We start from the raw sequence: 21,031 nt of genomic DNA on the forward strand, positions 1-21,031 counted from the left end.
AAAATTATGTATATATAACAGCACTTTGGAGAGAAAATGAATGTATAAAAATACTGAATAATATATAAATCAGTGTAGGATGCAAAGCTAGAAGCTTAAAAATACTGTCAAAACCACATCTAAAATTGTCTTTTCACATCCTTATGGAATCTATTGGGCAAGGCAATTTAAAAACACTTGATATTACTAAGAGAAGAGGTTCAGACCCACTGCTTAAAAATAAGTCTTCCTGGAAAAATAATTAGGTTGAAAAGAAGGGGGTAACCCTATCCAACAGAAATCCCATTGCTAATCATGGGGTTTTATAAACTGAATAGAGAAAAATGAATATTCAAATATTCAATATTAAAGATACAAAAGAAAAACAGCACCTACAATATAAAAGACAAAGAAAAATACTTGGTAAATATATGTGTGTATATATATATATATATATATATATATATATATATATAATTTACCAAGTATTTTATATATATATATTCAGAGGGAATAATAATGGGACCTGAGGCAAAAACACTCTTTCTTGCCATCATTTTGAGATATGTACTTTAAAAGGCTGGATTCCTCCCAAAAGAGTAAGAAGAAAGATGCTTAGATAAGATGCCTTTTATGTTCTCCTCCAATCGAAAGAATCTGTTCTATACTTCTAATAATTACTCAATAAACTGGACTCCCCTGTACATTAGATTGTCCTACTAGTTTCAAAGTATGTCACTTACTTCCCACAAGTGCATCAACAGCTGAGATCACAAAATGGATACTTCATATGGAAAGGCTCCTGTATCAAAAGCAAAGTAACACAGACCAACCCAGTTAACAGAGCACCTGCTAAGTTCAAAGCTCTATGCGGAGGGTACAGCATTCAATAAAACAATCTCTCCAGCTACAAGGATTACACAGTCAAGTAAGGGAGATTAGACTATATGCAAATAATTGCAAAACAGGGAATGGTACCTCCAAATAATTATAATGCGCTGGAGATAAAGTGAAAAGCCATTAGGAGAGACAAAATAATATTCTTACAAAGCCATTCAGTATACATCGCTGAGCACCTGTGATGTGTCAGGCACTGTGCTAGGCTCTGAGAATTCAAAGATAAATGAAAATAGCCAACTCTGATTAAGTAGTTATAATGGGTCAGGCAATGTGTTAAGTTCTTTTACACTCTATCTCATTTACTCCTCACAACACAGCTCTAAAATAGGTAATATTGTGATCCTTGTTTTACAGAAGTCAAGGTTTAGGAAGTTAAATAATTTACCCAAGGTCTCGAGATAAGAGAATAGGACAGCTGGGGTTAGAACTCACACTGCCTAGCTTCAGAGGCCACCTTCAGAGGTTAAGCATTATGTCCTGAACTGCCACAAAATCCCCAGCACACTCCAGCTCAGTGAAGGACACAGAGAAGAGTAACAGGGCTATTCTAACAGGGGTTTGAAAATGCTCCAGTAGGAGGGGGAAGTGCGAACCACCTGAGAGAGCATCAAGAAGAACACGTCACAGTGGAGGTGACAAGTGAAATGAGTCTTCAAGGCTGAGAGATGAAAGAAGAACTGCATGCGTGGACAGGTGGGTAAGGGCATTCTCTGTGGAGGGAACAGCATGTACAAAGTTACAAGAGCATGGTAGTATATGGTATGTGGGGTCCTGCGAGTCATTTTGTGTGGCTGAGGGCTGAGTGGGGAAGGGGTGGCAGAGGAGATGAGATGAGTAAGGTACAAGAGCCAAAAGACAGGTGGTCCCCAGGCCATGCAAAGCTAAGTCAAAGGATTCTAAATATTTTAGAAAGTTAACCCTGTAGCAGAGTGGGCAGTTGAAAGGGGAATCAGATTGAAGGCAGGGATGGCGCTGAAGAGGCTACTCTCTGGATGAAAGATATGAAATAGGATAGCAGCAGTGGCCTTTGAAAGGAGACTGATGAAAGGGAGATTTCAGAGGGAAACAAGAGAGGAGAGGGGTCAACTGATCAGTGACAGAGGGTAATGGTGGCTCTCTTACTTGTTTAAATATAAACAAAAATGTATAATTTAGTGACTTAACATTTAGATGTAACTCAAATAATGAGCCAATGTGGACCAGGCCCAGCATGGTAATATAGTCCAAGAAAAGGCTGAGCAACCAACAGCAATTGAAAACTCTGTCTCACCTTAGCTCCCTGAAGAAACTCTAAAGGTGATCCAATTTATGCTCCACATCTCCACTTCTCACAAAAATGCCTTTCCTCTCTTTTTCAAGTCTTGTTAGTCTCACATTTCCTCACCATCAGTGCTAAGACATCTCTCTCCCTCTCTCTCTCCTCCCCCCAGCTCTTTCCAGCCTTTCTCCCTTTTCTGCATCCCCCAAAGCCTGAGAATCTGACTGAAAAACTCAGAAGAATCCTTAGAGGATGGAGCTGGGGGTGGGGGGTGGGAAGTGGAATGAGCAAAGACAAATTTTTGTTCAGCAGGCAGGGTGTGGGGAAAAGGAGAAAGCTGGGAACACACATTAATAATATTATCCCCATTACATATCAGTAAGAACCAAAGCTTCAATTAATAAAGCTGACTGTAAAAGCCAACTAGACCAGAATTGAAAAACAGCTTTATTTTTGAAATTCAAACACAAATGTAAAAATAAATGCTCTGATAATCATCAGAGAAATGCAAACCAAAACCACAATGAGACATCACCTCACACCTGTCAGAATGGCTATCATCAAAAAGTCTACAAATAACAAATGTTGGCGAGGATGCAGAGAAAGGGGAACCCTTGTACACTGCTGGTGGGAGTGTAAATTGGTGCAGCCACTATGGAAGAAAGTAAGGAGGTTCCTCAAAAAACTAAAAATAGAACTATCACATGATCCAGAAATTCCACTCCTGGGTATGTATCTGAAAAAAACAAAAACACTAATTCAAAAAGATACATGCACCCCAATGTTAACAGGAGAATTATTTACAATAGCCAAAATATGGAAGCAATCCAAGTGTTTATCAACATATGAATGGATAAAGAAGATGTGATATATACAGACACACAATGGAATACTACTCAGCCATAAAAAAGAATGGAATTCTGCTGTTTGAAACAATGTGGATAGACCTAGAGGGTATTAGGCTTAGTGAAGTAAGTCAAAAAAAAGACAAATACTGTATGTTATCACTGATACGTGGAATCTAAAAAGTAAAATAAATGAATTAATATCACAAACAGACTCACAGATACAGAGAACAAACTACTGGTTACCAGTGGGGAGGGGGAGGGGCAAAATAAGGGTAGGTTTTAAGAGATACAAACACCTATGTATAAAATAAATAAGCAACTAGGATATATTGTATAGCACAGGGAAATATAGCCATTATTTATTTTATAATAACTTGAAATGGCAATTCAATCTATAAAAGTATTGAATCACTATGTTATATACCTGAAACTAATACAATATTATAAATCAACTATATTTCAATAAAAAGTTTAAAATAAAAACATAAATAAATGCCATGAAACACCAGATGAAAAAAATCAACAAGTAGAACCAGAGATAGAATAAAATACACTCAAAAACAGATTTTATATTTTAGGCTAAAAAGGAGGGAAACAACAGGGTAGACTACAAAGGAAGTAAAATTTTGATAAACAATAAAGGGCCTACATGAAGTTTCTAGAACCTAGATGACAATGGTGTAAAATCTTTGAGTTTAGAATAATCGGAATGTAAATACAATTGTAGTAGTCTATTACTGACTGCTATTAGTTCAGAATAGTGAAAAAGTAAAACAATAATAAATGTAGTTATTTATCACCTTTCCCCTAAAAGACCATTAAGTGAATTTGCTAAAATAGAAGACACATGACAAACTCTCTTAAACAATAGAAGACTTTTTAAACTACCTTAATACCCACAGAATAAATGGAACACTGGGGAACAACTGGAAAGAGCAATGCATCGATAGCTTAATGGCTACTTTTTAGAATTCACTGGTCTCAATGGTGGCATCTCCAAACTGATTCTTCTGGAATATGGCAGAATTTGTGCCAAAGAAAAATGCAAGAATCCTGCAGCACAGGTGATGACTGGGGTAGTCCCAGCTTATGCTTCACTTTCCCTAGGAACACCGCCCTCCCTACCCCACGTAAGAAAATAAGCCAGGCCTTAAGCAAAGGAGGAGAGTTAATTCTTCAGGACTACATACGATGAGCTGGGCACTTGATGTGCATTGTCCATCTGATGCTCACGGCAACTCTAAGATAGGTTTGTTACTCTTACTTGACAGATGAGGGAATTAAGACCAAGAGAGGTTAAAAACATAGCTCAGATGAAATAGGTAACAAATGGTAAATACAGGTTCTGAACCCATCTGTCTAAAACCCTTGCTCTCTCCACTACACCAGAGAGCCTCCCATTACAGGGGTGTTGCAGGAGGACCATGTTCCCAAGGGATACCCCAACCAATGTACACAAAGTTCATTCAAACAATGCTCCATCTGGGGTGACATACATACCCTGGGTTCAATCCTAGAGGTAAAGGGAAAGGAAAAGACCCTGGCAATAATGATGATGATGATGATGATGATGATTCTACTTTCCTAAGAAGAGAAGTCAGCAATTGCAAGGCCTGGGACAGAGGAAGACAAAGCAGGCAAAGGGAAGAAAGTTAAATAGGGCACACATGATGGAAGATGAATAAAAATGCATGAAAGGAAAGAGAATGAGGATGAAGAGACAGACGAAGTCCAATAAGAGAGAAAAAGAAATAGAGAAAGAGGTCAAAAGAATGGAAGGGGAAAGATTAAGGAGGTTGAGAGATGGGATATAAGAAAAGGAAATTGGACAACATTGAAAAAAGAATGGAGATAAGCATTTCTGTCCCCCTTTCAATAATGTGGAATTCATGCCCTCCCTGCCACCTCCCCATTTCTGATGTCCTAGAATGAACAGCCATGCGCCCTCAATTATTTGTACCTCTGATAAAAGGTTTATGATAATGACATGTGTCCCTGAAGAATCCTCTTTATTAAAAGAACTATTACCACACTAAACACCACAATGCATTTCATACTCAGAATAGGTATTTAAATAGAGGAGCATAATTAAAATAAGTAGAAGGATATGAACAATTCTAACATGTTTAAATTTAGAAATTAACAATGCTAAATGTTTTTAAACCTCTGAAGGGAGTTAGGAGAGCAATTTATTTGAAAAAAATTAAATCCAGTATGTTTAAAAATAAAGGAATATCAATCCAGAGAATGAAAAACAATTATAAAAGTAACCAGAAATCTGCCATGGTGAATTATTACATGTGAATTGGCTGCACTTTCTTTATATACATACACAGCATCAAAGCTGTGCCTCAAATCTTAAATCCCAAACAGTGAGCCAGACTCCCGAGAAGACACACTATAAGATTCCATTTATATGAAGTTCAAGAATAGGCAAAAGTATAGTGATACAAGTCAGAGCCATGGAGGAGGGCTGAATGGAAGGGGGCATGAGGGAACTGTCTAGGGTGGTAGAGATGTTCTATATGGTGTCTGGGGTGGGGTTATCTGTGTATACATTTGTTAGAGCTCATGAGACTGTATGCTTAAAATGGGTACATTTTATCATATACAAATTATACCTCAGTAAAGTTGATTAAAATAAAGACTCAAACAACAAAATCCTAGAGGAATAGTTTTCTGTGTCCTGATTGTGGTGGTGGTTACATGAATCCGTACCTGTGATAAAATTTCATAGAACTATAAACTGAAGGGGAAATATGAGTGCATGTAAAAACTGGTGAAATTCGGGCTTCCCTGGTGGCGCAGTGGTTGAGAGTCCGCCTGCCGATGCAGGGGACACGGGTTCGTGCTCCGGTCCGGGAAGGTCCCGCATGCCGCGAGTGGCTGGGCCCGTGAGCCATGGCCGCTGAGCCTGCGCGTCCGGAGCCTGTGCTCTGCAACGGGAGAGGCCACAACAGTGAGAGGCCCGCGTACCGAAAAAAAAAAAACTGGTGAAATTCAATTAAGGTCTGCAAGTTTAATAGTATACTAATGTCAATTTCCTGGTTTTGATAATGTACTATAATTGTATAAGATGTTGTTGGGGAAAGCTGGGAAAAGAGACACAGGAACTGTCTTGTGCCATTTTTGTGATTTCCTGTAAGTACAAAATTATTTCAAAAATATTTTTTTTAAAAAGAACATACGGGGCCTCCCTGGTGGCGCAGTGGTTGAGAGTCCGCCTGCCGATGCAGGGGATACGGGTTCGTGCCCCGGTCTGGGAGGATCCCATATGCCGCGGAGCGGCTGGGCCCGTGAGCCATGGCCGCTGGGCCTGCGCGTCCGGAGCCTGTGCTCCGCAACGGGAGAGGCCACAACAGTGAGAGGCCCGCATACCGCAAAAAAAAAAAAAAAAAAAAGAACATAGATTATATAGTCAGTATTTGTACCATCACCCACCATCAGTGTTAAAAAAGGGTGAGCTTACTATAGGGTAGAATCCTGCAAATACAAAATTCAGGAAGGTAAATAATCTTTTAAATGTTTCCAATAAACCTGCGGCTGGTCTGAATTCAGAGAGGGAAGTACTTTTTAAAAAATAAACATTACTGTATAGATTAAAAATTCATATCAAAATATAAGTCAGCCTAAAATATAAGTCAACAAATCAAACAGTAACTATCAGTTCCTAATTTGTGAACTAAAATGTTATACATGACAAAGATTTTTGTGTTCAAAAAAAAAAATCAGTATGTACAGAGAACAGCCACGTGAAGAGGCAGCAAGAGGGCGGCCATCTGCAACCCAAGGAGAGAGGCCTTAAGAGAAACCAACCCTGCCAGCACCGTGATCTTGGACTTCTAACATCCAGAACTATGAGAAAATAAATTTCTGTGGTTTAAGGCACCCACTCTATGGTATTTTGTTATGGCAGTCCTAGACTAATATATTAAACTGTAATTTATATGCCATAAACTCACCTCTTGTCAGTATACAGTTCAATGACTTTTCATAAATTTATAGACCTGTGTGATCATCACCTCAATCCAGTTTAGAACACTTCTATCACCCCCAAAACATTCCCTCTCCCACTGCCAACCCAGGCAACTACTGATCTGCTTTCTCTGATATATTTGCCTTTTTTAGAATTTCAGATAGATGGAATCATACAATATGAAGTCTTCTGTGTCTGCTTTCTTTTACTTAGTATGTTTTTGAGGTTTATCCATATTGTACTATATACCAGTAGTTTCTTTTTATTGACAAATAGTTTCCATTGTATGGCTATACCACATTTCGTTCATCCATTCATCAGTTGATGGACATTTGGGTTGTTCCTTGTTTTTGGCTATTATGAATAATGACGCTATAATCATTCACATACAAGTTTTTGCATGAACGTATGTTTTAATCTCTCTTAGAAATATATGTAGGAGTGGAATTAACCAAGTCATGTGTTAGCATATGTTTAACTATTTAAGAAACTGCCAAACTGTCTTTCAAAATGGCAGTACCATTTTATATTCCTTCCAGGAATATATAGAAGTTTCAGTTTCTTAACATCCTTGTCAACACTTGGTATTGTCAGTCTTTTTAAGTTATAGCCATTCTAATGGGTGTGTAGTGGTATCTACTCAGGTTTAAGCTCAAAAAGACAAGTTTAACTTTGGGCTAATGAGAATAAGCCACAGGCCTACTTATTGATAAAAAGTATAACTCTGAGGGGAGGGTCTTAAATTTTTGCCTGGTAACCACACTCTAGGTTTTAGAAAAGAGGGGAGGAAGAACTCTCTCTTCTTCAGTCAGAGACTCATTTATGAACCTCATTCTTTTTATTCCAAAAACATTTATTCCAGATTTGGGGGTTTTTATTAAATGCCTTCTGAATTTCAAAAGATTAAAGAAAGCCATAATGCATGATGAAATTAGAAACTTTACCAGTTTAACATAAATTTAAAGAAGGTAATTTTGTGTTTTAGAAATAGATGCAGAATATACAGTTGAGAATTTGGGGTATGACATGTTTGATTTCAGGCAAGCCTTTTGATTTCATCTTTAAAGCTAAGTAGCTAAAGATTATGTAACTGTGACCTAAAATATGGGATTTAAATGGCAATGTATTACAATCACATTGTGTTATAATTATACATATCAGTGTCTTTTATGAAATGATTCTAACAGGTTTCAGATAATCTGAAAGTTACATAAACATACAGAAATTTTTCATTTGACCTTTTGGGTATGGTTTAAAGGTATAGTATCTGACACATTTTCTAGTTATTTTTAAATTTTTAATTGTATTTTATTTTTATATATGCTGATTATATTTTGTAACATTCCTAATTGGCTTTAGGCAAAACTTCAAGGATCTGTAGTCATGTATTGTTCTTTGCCAATACAAAATTCTAGCCTACTTGATCACTCCTTGATCCCCTGTGGGAAAACTAAAACTTTTGGCTGGTATTGGGTAAGGAGAAAAGCAGCCCCTGACATGCAGGAGCCAGCCTGGCACTATCAGCTGGTCTTGGTGCTGCTACAAGCTGGTCTGGCAGCCACAGCAAAGTCTTGGTGTTCTCCCGCTGAACATGAACACTTCCAGAAAATACCATCCTCAGACAAGGCTGCTCTGTGACCACAGTGGATCAAGACCAAAAAAACAGACCACTCCATAGCTACATCTAAACACAGACAGAACATAAACATTGTCCAAGCCACAAAATGCCAAGTATCCTCCTGTCCTAGCTCATGGGAGTGACGGCTGCTTCTCTCCCAATTACAGATGTAGCCTCACTCTAGTCTGCTGTCCCCATAAATGAGATTTATTAAGATACACAGTCATAAAAAATGGGCAGAAGAACTGAATAGACATTTTTCCAAAGAGGAATGCAGATGACCAACAGGCACATGAAAAGATGCTCAACATCACTAATCAACAGGGTAATGCAAAACCACAATAAGATATCAACTCAAATCTATCAGAATGGCTATTATCACAAAGACAACAAATAACAAGTGTTGCTGAGGATGTGGAGAAAAGGGAACCCTCGTATACTTTTGGTGGGAACGTAAACTGGTGCAGCCACTGTGCAAACAGTATGGAGGGTTCTCAAAAACTAAAAACAGAACTACCATAGGATCCAGCGATTCCACTCCTGAATATGTATCTGAAAAAAAACCCAAACCACTAATTCGAAAAGTTACATGCACCCCAATGTTCACATTGGCATTATTTACAATTGCCAAGCTATGGAAGCAAACTAAGTGTCCATCAGCAGATAAATGGATAAAGAAGAAGTGGTGTGTACACACACACACACACACACACACACACACAATGGAATACTACTCAGCCATAAAAAAGAATGAAAATATTTGCCATTTGCAACAACATGGATGAACTTGGAGGGCATTATGCTAAGTAAGGTAAGTCAGACAGAGAAAGACAAACACTGTATGATATCACTTATAGGTGGAATCTAAAAAACACAATAAACTAGTGAATATAACAAAAAAGAAGCAGACTCACAGATATAGAGAACAAACTAGTGGTTACCAGTGGGGAGAGGGAAGTGGGGAGGGGCACTGGGAGTAGGGGACTAAGAGGAACAAACTATTAGGTATAAAATAAGCTGCCAGAATATATTGTACAACGTGGGGAATATAGCCAATATTTTATAATAACTGTAAATGGATGGAATATAACCTTTAAAAATTGTGACTCACTATATTGTACACCTGTAACTTACATAATACTGTACAGCAACTATACTTCAATTTTAAAAAAAAGATACACAGTCATAGAAGTACCCCCGCTTCTGGAGAGCACCCAATCCAGAGCAAGGCCTCACTTCCTTCAATCCTCTCCAAAATTACCTAACACAAGCCCAAATCTTATAGTGAGTCTTTTCTAACACCTGCTTACTTAGACATCCCACAGTTACTCAGGGTATATGTTTTCCCTCACTGCAAGGAATAATAAACCAACTTGTTCAATTAAAAAAATACATCAAGGTGACCCAAGAGATCAAATTATACTTAAAATTTTTATTTTCATATTGTTCAAAGCATAGAGATCCACACAGTACTAAATAATCAGCTCACCATAAACTCAATGTCAATGAATGCAGTTATTAAAATTCTAATTCTGTGGTCAGTAGGTTTGATTATAATTATTATGTATACAGTAGATGGAAAAAATGAAATATTTCTAAATGCATGCATACCCCATAGGATCAACCTTTATCCTGCCACTTACTATAATAGAGTCATTTGCAAATCAGCCAACAAATTAGGCTAACTAGGAGCCATTGACAAATGAAGAGAAATGAGTGTATAATTGTAGAGTCTATGTAAATGATGCTTAACATCCAGATAAAAGTCATTAAAAAACCTTCAGTCATTTGAGTATTTCTAACTAGTCTGACTTTTTTATAAAAGCAGGTAACGATAGCAACGGCGGCATATTATAAACTACTAAGTGCCCAACTTCAATCAACAATGAAGCAGTAGGTGCCTGATGTAATTAGAAAGAGCCCCAGGCCAGGAGATCCAGGGTCTGGGCTCAGTTCTAGGATGAATTTCCCTGTAATCATAGACTACGTGCCACAGACTAAGACTCAAGACTTAGAGACTGCTAGAGGTAAAGGGGTATTAGCAACCAGCTAGCCAAGCCCCACATCATGGTCAAGGAAACTCAGGCTCAGACGCATAAGGTGAATAAGCCACAATCAGAACCCTGACCCCTGACCCACTTCTTGCCAATGATTCCTCATTCATAAAATGAGAACAGTCATCCACGTTTGCTTCTTCCTGATAGAGGTGCTGGGATGATGACTGGAACTAACTGGTTGAATGAATATGTGCTTGCTTGTATTTAAATGAATTCAACGAAATAAGCAGTCTTTGGGCAGTAGGTGCAGTATCAGGCAAAATTATGTTTGACTATTTGCATAAATCCTCCCACTGCCAAGGGTTTTAAGCAAGTTAGGACTGTGTTTCTCAATGGGAGCAGTACTGGCATTTTAGGCAGAATATTCTGCCCGGTGGGGGGTTGCCCTCCCCACGGTGCAGGATGTAAAATACAAGGCTGGCCCCCAGCTACTCAAACATCAGCAGCACCTCTGGGTCAGGTCTGGCCCTAGGGCGAGGCAATTTAAAACATCAAAACTAATGCCAGAAATCCATGATGAACAAAATACCACCATGTTAAATAAATATGGAATCAGTGCTACTGACTTTTCTTTTTGCCTCAGGCTCCAGTATGGCTCAGCATGGCAGTTACTGATCCTGTCTTTATTATAACATGCGGGCATTTTATTCAACCTGAATTTTTTGCATTAATTTTTAAGAGATTTCATTAAAATATTATCCGGCGGATTACTGAGTTTTGGGGTGCCTCTTAAATTCTGTACCCAAGACAAGTGCCTCACTTGCTTTACCCTAGTCCAGTGTTGCTCCCCGTCACTGTGACAACTTAAAACACCTCCACACATTTCTAGACGCCTCCCTGGGTTGAGAACCTCTGAAATAGGGGCTAATTTTTCTCATTTAACAAGAAGTCCCGAGAGACACAGCCCAGGCCTGAAACAGTGGCTGCATGATGCCATCGGGGCCCTTAGATTCCCTTTATCTCTGCTGCAGTCACAAGATGGCTGATGTGTCCCCAAGGAATTATGTCCTAGTTCCAGAGAGGAAAACAAGGCAGGGCGAAGGGCAGGAAAAACATACCAGTGGAGCCTGACTCCTTTAATTAGAAAAATACCTTTCCCAGGAGCCCCACCCAATAAACCTTAACTCACATATCATTGGCTAGAAGTGAGCCAAGTGGCCAGCCCTAGCTGCAGGGAGCCTGGCGGAGGTGAACACCTGTAAGTGGGCACATCTCCAGCCTGATAAAACTAGTGTTCTCTCCATAAGAATGAAGGGGAGAGTGAAGAAAAGATAAATAGCTAGAAATGTCTGCCATGAGGGCCAGGCAGGATGATAAATGCTGGCTCTTTTGCGTGACTGCAAATAGCATCTTTTCTGCTTGTAATTTGATGGTCTGCCATCACTTTTAGAATTATGGATAGAAACTGGAACATTGTCTTAGGTTGGGCTCCATAGAAGCAGAACCTAAAACAGGGATTTAGGTGCGTGTGATTTATTAAGGGCATACTCTTGGGAGAAACCTGTAAGGGAACGAGGGGAACAGCCAAAGGAAGAGAAATGATCCAAGCGAGGATGCATTCTCACATGAAGCTTTGCCGAGGCTTAACACCACAAGGGGCTCTGAGCCTAAATCACAACACAGAGTTGTCCCACCTTAAAGAAGCTCAGCCTTTTACCCCTGACAAATCAGTCAGCCATTTGCTACCCGGTCCGGTGATGAAGGGGCCATTGTAACCTCCCAGGTTACCTCTCTGGGTGATGCAATGCCCATTGGCCAAGAGCAACACTCCATGGAGGGTTACAGGTGTGAGTTGTTTGCCAAAGCACTTGCTACAGCTGTGGGGGAGGGGTGCCCCACCCCTATCATGGGTCTGGGTGGGCACCAAGAGCATCTACTGCAAATATTAATTTTGATGCACTTTCCAAAGAACTGCCTTTATTTCTACTTTGTATTGTTTGAGAATGGAACCCTAGGTATATTGCTGTGATTAAAAGCTGTTGGAAAAACTGGCAACGAGTTGAAAGTGTCTCATTTTCAAGAAAAATGATTAACAGGCGTTGACTTGTTTTGTTGAACCACAAATGCAGAAAGTGCTTTATAATTTGCTCTGGGTATTAACCAGGATCCAATCTGTAGTTCACAATCTCATCAGAGCACGTAAATATTTCATAGTCTTAGTGTCTCATTTAAAGCTCAATGAATATTTAATTGAAGTTGACCAACAAAATAACTGAAAGAATTATGTCACATTTAGTTAGGCCCGAAATGAGCAAGCTCTTCATTTTCTCAAGTAGTTTAAAGCTAAAATTATTCCAACTTCATGAAATATTCTACATAATTTTATAAGTAATTAAAGGGCTATAAAATAGGCTCGAAAGGCACATATTAAATACTGAGAAAAACATGAAATAAAATGAATTTTCAACTTTAAATGCAAGAGAATAGTTTAATATATGGTGGCCTACATTACTTATTCAGTGGTGGATTACGCTATTGTCAATACCCTCTTTTTGACACAAGAAGTAAAAATAGAATCTTTTTTTTGACCCTTGCAAATTAAATATTCTAGAATGGTGATGTGCAAACACCTATAAGATTGATGTTAACAGGAAGCCATGCATGATCTACCCAAGTCAGTCAGCCCAGAGATTGTTTCTGAACTCTGGGTCCAGCACTAAGCCAGGTACTGAAAATAATTTTTTAAAAAAGAGAAATATTGGTCCACGTTCAAAGTAGAGATGGTTTCCCAGGAAAGAAGCTTTCCCATGGTCTGTTAGACCTCCTTAAGTGTCAGAATGGGGCTTCAAAAGAAATATGTGCTCTAATTGATTGACCCTAACTCAGATGACATGGGATATGTCACTTCTACCAAATTTGAAGACATTTTAATTGGGATCAAAGTATTGCCAACCAATCCATGCTAAGGCTGCTAAAAACTTCCTGGTAAACTTAGCATACTATGGTTTGAATTCTTTAGTCCTGAGTTATTTTTTAATTACAGGACCTAAATAATCTAATAACAAGTTCTTTTTTGGAGAACAGACCATGGGGCCGTGATACAAGGTTGTGTGGTAAACAGAGCATATCCATATAGCTGCCTTGTGGGAAATAACTGGGTTTTTTCCCTTTGATCTTAGTCTCTTTTTAAGATACTCAAAAGGATCGCCTTCTACAATTGTCAATATGCCAGTATACGTGCACGTGTTATGTATACAAACACATATCACTAAAAAGTTCAGACTCTTGTCTAATAATGGCACCTCTTTCCTTCACTTCTACAATTCATGCCATGTCATCCTATGGTCCTCAGGGATGAGGAACCATAATTAGTACGGAGAAAAGAAGAGAAGGCATTTTCCCGTTGTATTCAATGGCACATTCAGAATCAAACAAAATTCTTTAGTTAATGGCAATCACTAAGCAAAAGTGGCAGTCTGACCAGACTCTTATAGTCTACAGAAGGACATTATCCTGTCCAGGGCAGGAGATGAGAGAAAGGTTGATAAGTATTAGCCAAGAAAGGTGATGAACATTAAGCATCCTGCAGCCAATGTACCTAGTCAGAAACAGGAGCAGGGATAACTTTGCTTTGTTTAGGGTACTTTTGTTCTAGAATGTGTCATTTCAGATGAACATTTACATTTACATTGAGGACTCTTATTTTCTCACATCTACTTAATATTTAGTACATGGAACATTTTAAGACTGCATTTCTCCCAGTATCATGTGACTTACCTGTTTATCAAAAGCCACCCAGGATGGTGAATCAGTTCCCATTCCTTTAGGAAATACACTATGTTTTGGCTTTATCTTTTGTCTGAGAAGCAGTTCTCCACCTATTCCTGGTTTATCTTCACTCACCAGCATCCTAACATTGTTGCAAAAGCCCCAATGTTGAGATTTGTGGAATTTCTCTTTTCCCATCTGTGAACACAAGAGACAACATAAAATGGCCAAAGTTACTCTTTGTGACTTTTCTTATTTGTTTGAAAAGGTAAACACACTTCCCATCATTTATTTTCCCATTACAAAATGCAAATGAGAGTGGCAAATAATTATGATCAATCTTCATCATAAAGTTGTGTCTCATTTTAAATTCAATTCATTTTAACAAATTCAAAACCTTGAAAAGCAATAAGAATAAACCCAACGCTCCATGCTATTTTAAAACATTTAAACATTATTACTGCAAGTGAACATTTAGGACATTAGCTTGCTAATTGGTCTATTCTACTTATTTGCCAAGAACGTAAACAGGAAAAAAAAACAACTCTTCTACTTCAGAGTAAAAATGTAACAGTTTTCCCACCAAAGTCTAAATATTATTTTCATCAAAACAGAGAATAAAGTCTTTTCCTCATTAAAGTAAATGTCACAGGAAATTCGTCAGAGCTGACATTCTCCTCCTAACTGTAGAACCTTGCCCTCCCTCTTCCCCACTCCCCTCCCATCTTTTCTGAGGATCTGGGCAGAGAGGGCAAAGCCTAGATAATGCTACCAAGGATTGGCAAAATGTGAGCCAACACCAACATGCAGGCACTGCTAGTAGGAAAGTAAAAGAGAAAAATCCCTCTGAGGAAAGACATGAACTACCTGCCACTTTTTTTTTTTTTTTTTTTGCAGTACGCGGGCCTCTCCCTGTTGTGGCCTCTCCCGTTGCGGAGCACAGGCTCCGGACGCGCAGGCTCAGCGGCCATGGCTCACGGGCCCAGCCGCTCCACGGCATGTGGGATCTTCCCAGACCGGGGCACGAACCCGTATCTCCTGCATTGGCAGGCGGACTCTCAACCACTGCGCCACCAGGGAAGCCCGGTTTTGATTTCTTTAGCTAAACTTCTATTTGTTGGGGAAAGAGTTGAGAGTAACGATTCCTGTACGGGATGTTAACTGTGAGTGGACTCAACTTTGCCTGTCAGAGGCCAGCCTTCCCACCTCTGGCAGGTCACCTGTGTCCTCTGAGGCCTGTCGTACAAAATATGCATGAAGTGTCACAATCCCTTCCCTGAGGATTATTGATGCCATTGGTTCATATGTAAAAAGTTCTTCTAGATATTTCAGTGCATGCATTTTATCTTTCGTTAATTCATTTTCTAAATGGCAAGCAAGTGCAAATACAGGTGGCCCAGAGACTGGGGTGGGGAGGCCTGGGTCACCCCCGCATAAGAGCGCTGGGCGCCGGATGTGTGGGAGGAGCACAGAATTGGGAGCCCTCCTTCTTGTTTCCCTTTCTCCCACCTCTGTTAGCAAGATTTTTGTTTTTGCTTTTGCAACACATTCCAGTGTCTGTTGTCAAGCACACACAAGGCTTTCTAGGAAAGCCAAAGGCCAAGCCCTGGCTGCCTTGGCTGATAAAGATGAAGTGAGCCACTCTCAGATTTGGACAGTTTCTTACTTACATAAACAGTGAAAGGAAGATTAGTCAGAGGTGCCAGCTCCCTGGGTGTTTGCCTCACCCCCAAAAGGATGACATCAAAACAAAATGGGCCTGATGGGCCGATTCTAGACTGGCGGTATAAAAATATAAAACGAGGCAGTTTTGTACAAGCTCTATCTTGAGGGGGGTGGTATGAAAATTTCCTAGCTCATCAGAACCCAGGAGGTGATGAGAAACCATCCCCTGAAAGCCTCCCATGGCAGATAGGGGGGTGTTATGGGCTGAATTATATCCCCCCCAACCCCAAATTCATATGTTGAAATCCTAATCCCTAGTATCTCAGAACGTGACTGTGTTTGGAGACAGGGCCTGTAAAGATGTAATTACAGTAAAGTGAGATCATATGGGTGGGCCCTAATCCAATCTGATCGGTGTCTTTACAAGAAGAGGAGATTAGGACGCAGAGAGATGATGATGTAAAGACTCAGGAAGAAGACAGCCATCTATAAACCACGGGGAGGGCTTCCCTGGTGGCGCAGTGGTTGAGAGTCCGCCCCCTGCTGCAGGGGACACGGGTTCGTGCCCCGGTCCGGGAAGATCCCACATGCCGCGGAGCGGCTGGGCCCGTGAGCCATGGCCGCTGAGCCTGCGCGTCCGGAGCCTGCGCGTCCGGAGCCTGCGCGACCGGAGCCTGCGCATCCGGAGCCTATGCTCTGCAATGGGAGAGGCCACAACAGTGAGAGGCCTGCGTACCGCAAAAAAGAAAAAAAAAAAAAACAACAGAGGGAGAGGCCTGGAACCCATCCTTCCTTCTTGGCCCTCAGAAGGAGCCAACTCTGCCGGCACCTTGATCTGGCATTTCCAGCCTCCAGAACTGTGAGGAATTAAATTTCTGTTGTATAAGCCTGACTCTGACTCAGTCTGTGGTGCTGTGTATGACAGTCTGAGCTGACTAATATGGGAGATGAATGGAAGATGGCCTCAGAGCAATCCTCACAGGCCTCCATGTTCTGATGTTCCGCCACGATGAAGATTAGCTGTGGTTCAAGCGTTGCCTGTGTTGTGACCCATGTGGACACATGGAAGGTCACTAGGGTGCCATGGTACAGCTGTTCCTGGGGGAACACTGGCCTGTCACCTGCTTTGCAGATAATAAGATATTACGCTGACCGTGGCTTCCAGATCTTCTAATGCACGTATATATATTCACTTGTATTGTTTTAACTTGAAAATTTTCATTAAAAAAAAATGGGATTATACCCTACCTACTTCTTTGCAAGATTCTTTTTTCACTTGATGGGCAGTGTCACGGGCAGCCTTACTGACCCCGCTACAATAGTGTACTCTTGAGTCTTGAGGCCAACATTTCCATGGGCCGTCCCCTGAGTCCCCGCCTTCCTGATGGTGGCAGAGATGACTTGAGAGGTGAACCCGTAAGGAGACCATTGTGTTTTCAACACCAGAGCTATGGTGGCTTAGTATAGGACAGTGGCAATGGGGATGGAGAAAAGTAGATGAATTTGAGATGCATAGAATATACATAAAATCTCACCCCTTCCTCCCCCTCCCCCCACTGCCTTTCCCTTCTCTAGTTCATATGTGAAGAGTCCTTCCGGATATAATGGACACACATCTCCGCATATAAAGGTCTGTTTTATCTTTTGTTAGTTTAAAAAGTGGCATCGTACTATACTCAATTTTTTTTAAAGGGCTTCAAATGCTTGGCTTTTTAAAATTTATTTATTTGTTTATTTATTTATTTTTGGCTGTGTTGGGTCTTCATTTCTGTGCGAGGGCTTTCTCTAGTTGTGGCAAGCAGGGGCCACTCTAAATCGCGGTGCGCGGACCTCTCACTGTCGCGGCCTCTCTTGTTGCGGAGCGCAGGCTCCAGACGCGCAGGCTCAGTAGTTGTGGCTCATGGGCCTAGTTGCGCCGCGGCATGTGGGATCTTCCCGGACCGGTGCACAAACCTGTGTCCCCTGCATTGGCAGGCGGACTCTCAACCACTGCGCCACCAGGGAAGCCTCTAAATGTCTTTTGTGCCGTGCCTGGGGAGCTATAGATCAGATTATTTGTTACAGCAGTGTTGGTAAGAGTGAAAAATAGGAAACAATCTAAATGTCCATCAATAGCAAAAAAGATACCTCAATTAACATTAATATTAATACAGAGGTCTAAAATTATATGCATCGATATGGACAAATCTCAAAAAAATGTCAAGCAAAAAAAAGGTAGTAGAAAGGCACACAAAATTTGATCATTCCACTTACATAAAGTCTGAAAACATTCAAAAATACAGTATTATTTATGGATAATATAAGCATGGAAATAAGCAGCAAATTCAAGTTAATATAATATCCAAGATAATATATGATACAATAAATATTGTATATATTTATTATGATATATGATATTTGTTGTATTATATGCATATCATATCGTGAACATCCATGTACACCACAGCCCTGTATAAAATATAAAACATTTCAGATACAATTAAAGCACTCTCTTATCCCAAGCTCCTGATTTCGGTATCTGTGTCTGTTTCTGTTTTGTAAATAAGTTCATTTGTATCTTTTTTAAACTACATGCCACATATGAGTGATATATGATACTTGTGGATGAACATACAAATACTACTATATATAAGACAGATAACCAACAAGGACCTACTGTATAAATAGCACAGGGAACTCTACTCAATATTCTGTGATAACCTATATGAGAAAAGAATCTGAATCACTTTGCTGTACACCTGAAACTAACACAACATTGTAAATCAACTATACTCCAATGAAATTAAAATATTAAAAAAAGAAAGAAAGAAACAAATAAAGCCCTCTCTCAGAGTTCATGCCCCTTGCCTCCCTCTCCAGAAGTAACCAGTATCCTGAATTTGCTGCTTGAACTTTACACTTTGCCAGGATTATATACGCCAGAGCAATAGCCTCCTGCAAAGCATGATGCATTGGCAGGAATTCTGAAAGGACGTTTGAAAATACTTTGTTTCAAGGCAACCTATGAAATGAGGTAAAATATTTGCAAATAATATATCTGATAATGAGTTAATATCCAAAATATATAAAGAACTCATACAACTCAATGGAAAAAAAATGTGTGATCAAAAATGGACAGAGGATCTGAATACACATTTTTCCAAAGAAGACATACAAATGGCCAACAGGTACATGAAAAGATGCTCAACATCACTAATCATCAAGGAAATGCAAAGCAAACCCACAATGAGATATCACCCCACACCTGTTGGGATGGTTACTGTCAAAAAGATAAGAAATAACAAGTGTTGGCAAGGATGTGGAGAAAAGGGAATCCTTGTGCACTGTTGGTGGGAATGTAAATTGGTGTGTATGGAAGTTCTTTAAAAAATTAAAAATAGAACTACCATATGACTCAGCAATTCCACTTCTGGGTATTTATCCAAAGAAAATGAAAACACTAATTTGAAAAGATATGTGTACCACATGTCCATCTGCAGCGTTATTTACAATAGCCAAAACACAGAAACAACCTAAGTGGCCACTGACGATGAATGAATAAAGAAAATGTGGTGTATATATGTATATACAATGGATATTATTCAGCCATAAAAAAATGAAATCCTGCCACAACATGGATGGACCTTGAGGGCATTACGCTAAGTGAAATAAGTCAGACAGAAAAAGACAAATATCATATGATCTCACTTATATGTGGAATCTTAAAAAAAAATCAAGTTAAAAAATTCTAAAAAGCAAGCTCATAGATACAGAGAACAGATTGGTGGTTGCCAGAGGTGGAGGGTGGGGAGTGGGCAAAATGGGTGAAGGGGATCAAAAGGTACAAACTTCCAGTTATAAAATAAGTAAGTCCTCGGGATGTAATGCACAGCATGGTGACTATAGGTAATAATTACTGTATATTTGAAAGTGGCTAACAGAGTAAATCTGAAAAGTTCTCATCACCAGAAAAAAAAAACTTGTAACTATGTGTGGTGGTGGACCTAACTAGACTTACTGTGATCATTTTGCAATATATACAACTATTGCATCATTACATTGCACACCTGCAACTCATATAATGTTATATGTCAATTACACCTCAATAAAACTAAAAATTAAATACTCAATATTAAAAGGAAAAGACAAGACCTCCTTTCCTCTTATAGTGAAGACAGCCTGGAAGAATGGGGAAGAGCCTGAGCAGCCTTGCCCAGGAGAGCCGGGGCCACTACAGCTGCCCTGGGCAGAGGAACAGCCCACCTCGAAGGCTGCGGGAGGAAAGCTAGAGGCAGCGGTTAGGACGGTGACCTGCAGCCTGGCTCTGTCCCACAGAAAATCCATTGCCACAACCTCGACCACCACCCCACTCCCCCCTGACACACACACACACACACACACTCACACACACACTCAGTTTACCACAAGTCAGTCCCACATCACCACAGCAAAGCAACAGTTGGGTTGGTTAAAATGAATGGAGGAATAACATAGAATTTTACAACAATGTTCCCTCTTTTAAAGCAAGTAATTTCAGGTAAGCACAAACTCACCTCAGGTCAAACCAACAAATGTTTGTTAAGCATTTACTATATTCCTAGCTTTGTGCCAGTCATGCTATTTAAAATTATGTTTTAGCTCCATACAGTTTTTTTTTTTTTGGCTGCATTGAGTCTTCGTTGCCGCACGTGGGCTTTCTCTAGTTGCGGCGAGGGGGGGGCTACTCTTTGTTGTGATGCGGTGTGGTGCACAGGCTTCTCATGGCGATGGCTTCTCTTGTTGTGGAGCACAGGCTCTAGAGTGCAGGCTCAGTAGTTGTGGCACGTGGGCTCAGTAGTTGTGGCTCACAGGCTCTAGAGCGCAGGCTCAGTAGTTGTGGTGCACGGGCTTAGTTGCTCCACGGCATGTGGGATCTCCCCGGACCAGGGCTCGAACCCGTGTCCCCTGCATTGGCAGGCGGATTCTTAACCACTGCGCCACCAGGGAAGTCCCCAGATATGCTACTTAAAACAAGCATAAAACTCCACCCCTGCCTTGAAGAGG

The 21,031-nt window shown here is 40.1% G+C and overlaps 1 protein-coding gene across 1 annotated transcript in view; it reads right to left on the minus strand.

The window, feature by feature from the left end:
* EFHC2 (EF-hand domain containing 2) overlaps positions 1 to 21,031 on the minus strand; it is a gene marked incomplete at its 3' end in the record, with an annotated part of 156,992 nt that overhangs the window by 113,022 nt on the left and 22,939 nt on the right. Inside the window, 1 exon segment of the mRNA XM_082610003.1 lies at positions 14,354 to 14,542. Within this exon segment, the coding sequence (XP_082466129.1) occupies positions 14,354 to 14,542 (189 nt within the window).

This window comes from Mesoplodon mirus, assembly GCF_964341445.2.
Source record: "Mesoplodon mirus genome assembly, chromosome: X".
Taxonomy (NCBI): Eukaryota; Metazoa; Chordata; class Mammalia; order Artiodactyla; family Ziphiidae; genus Mesoplodon; species Mesoplodon mirus.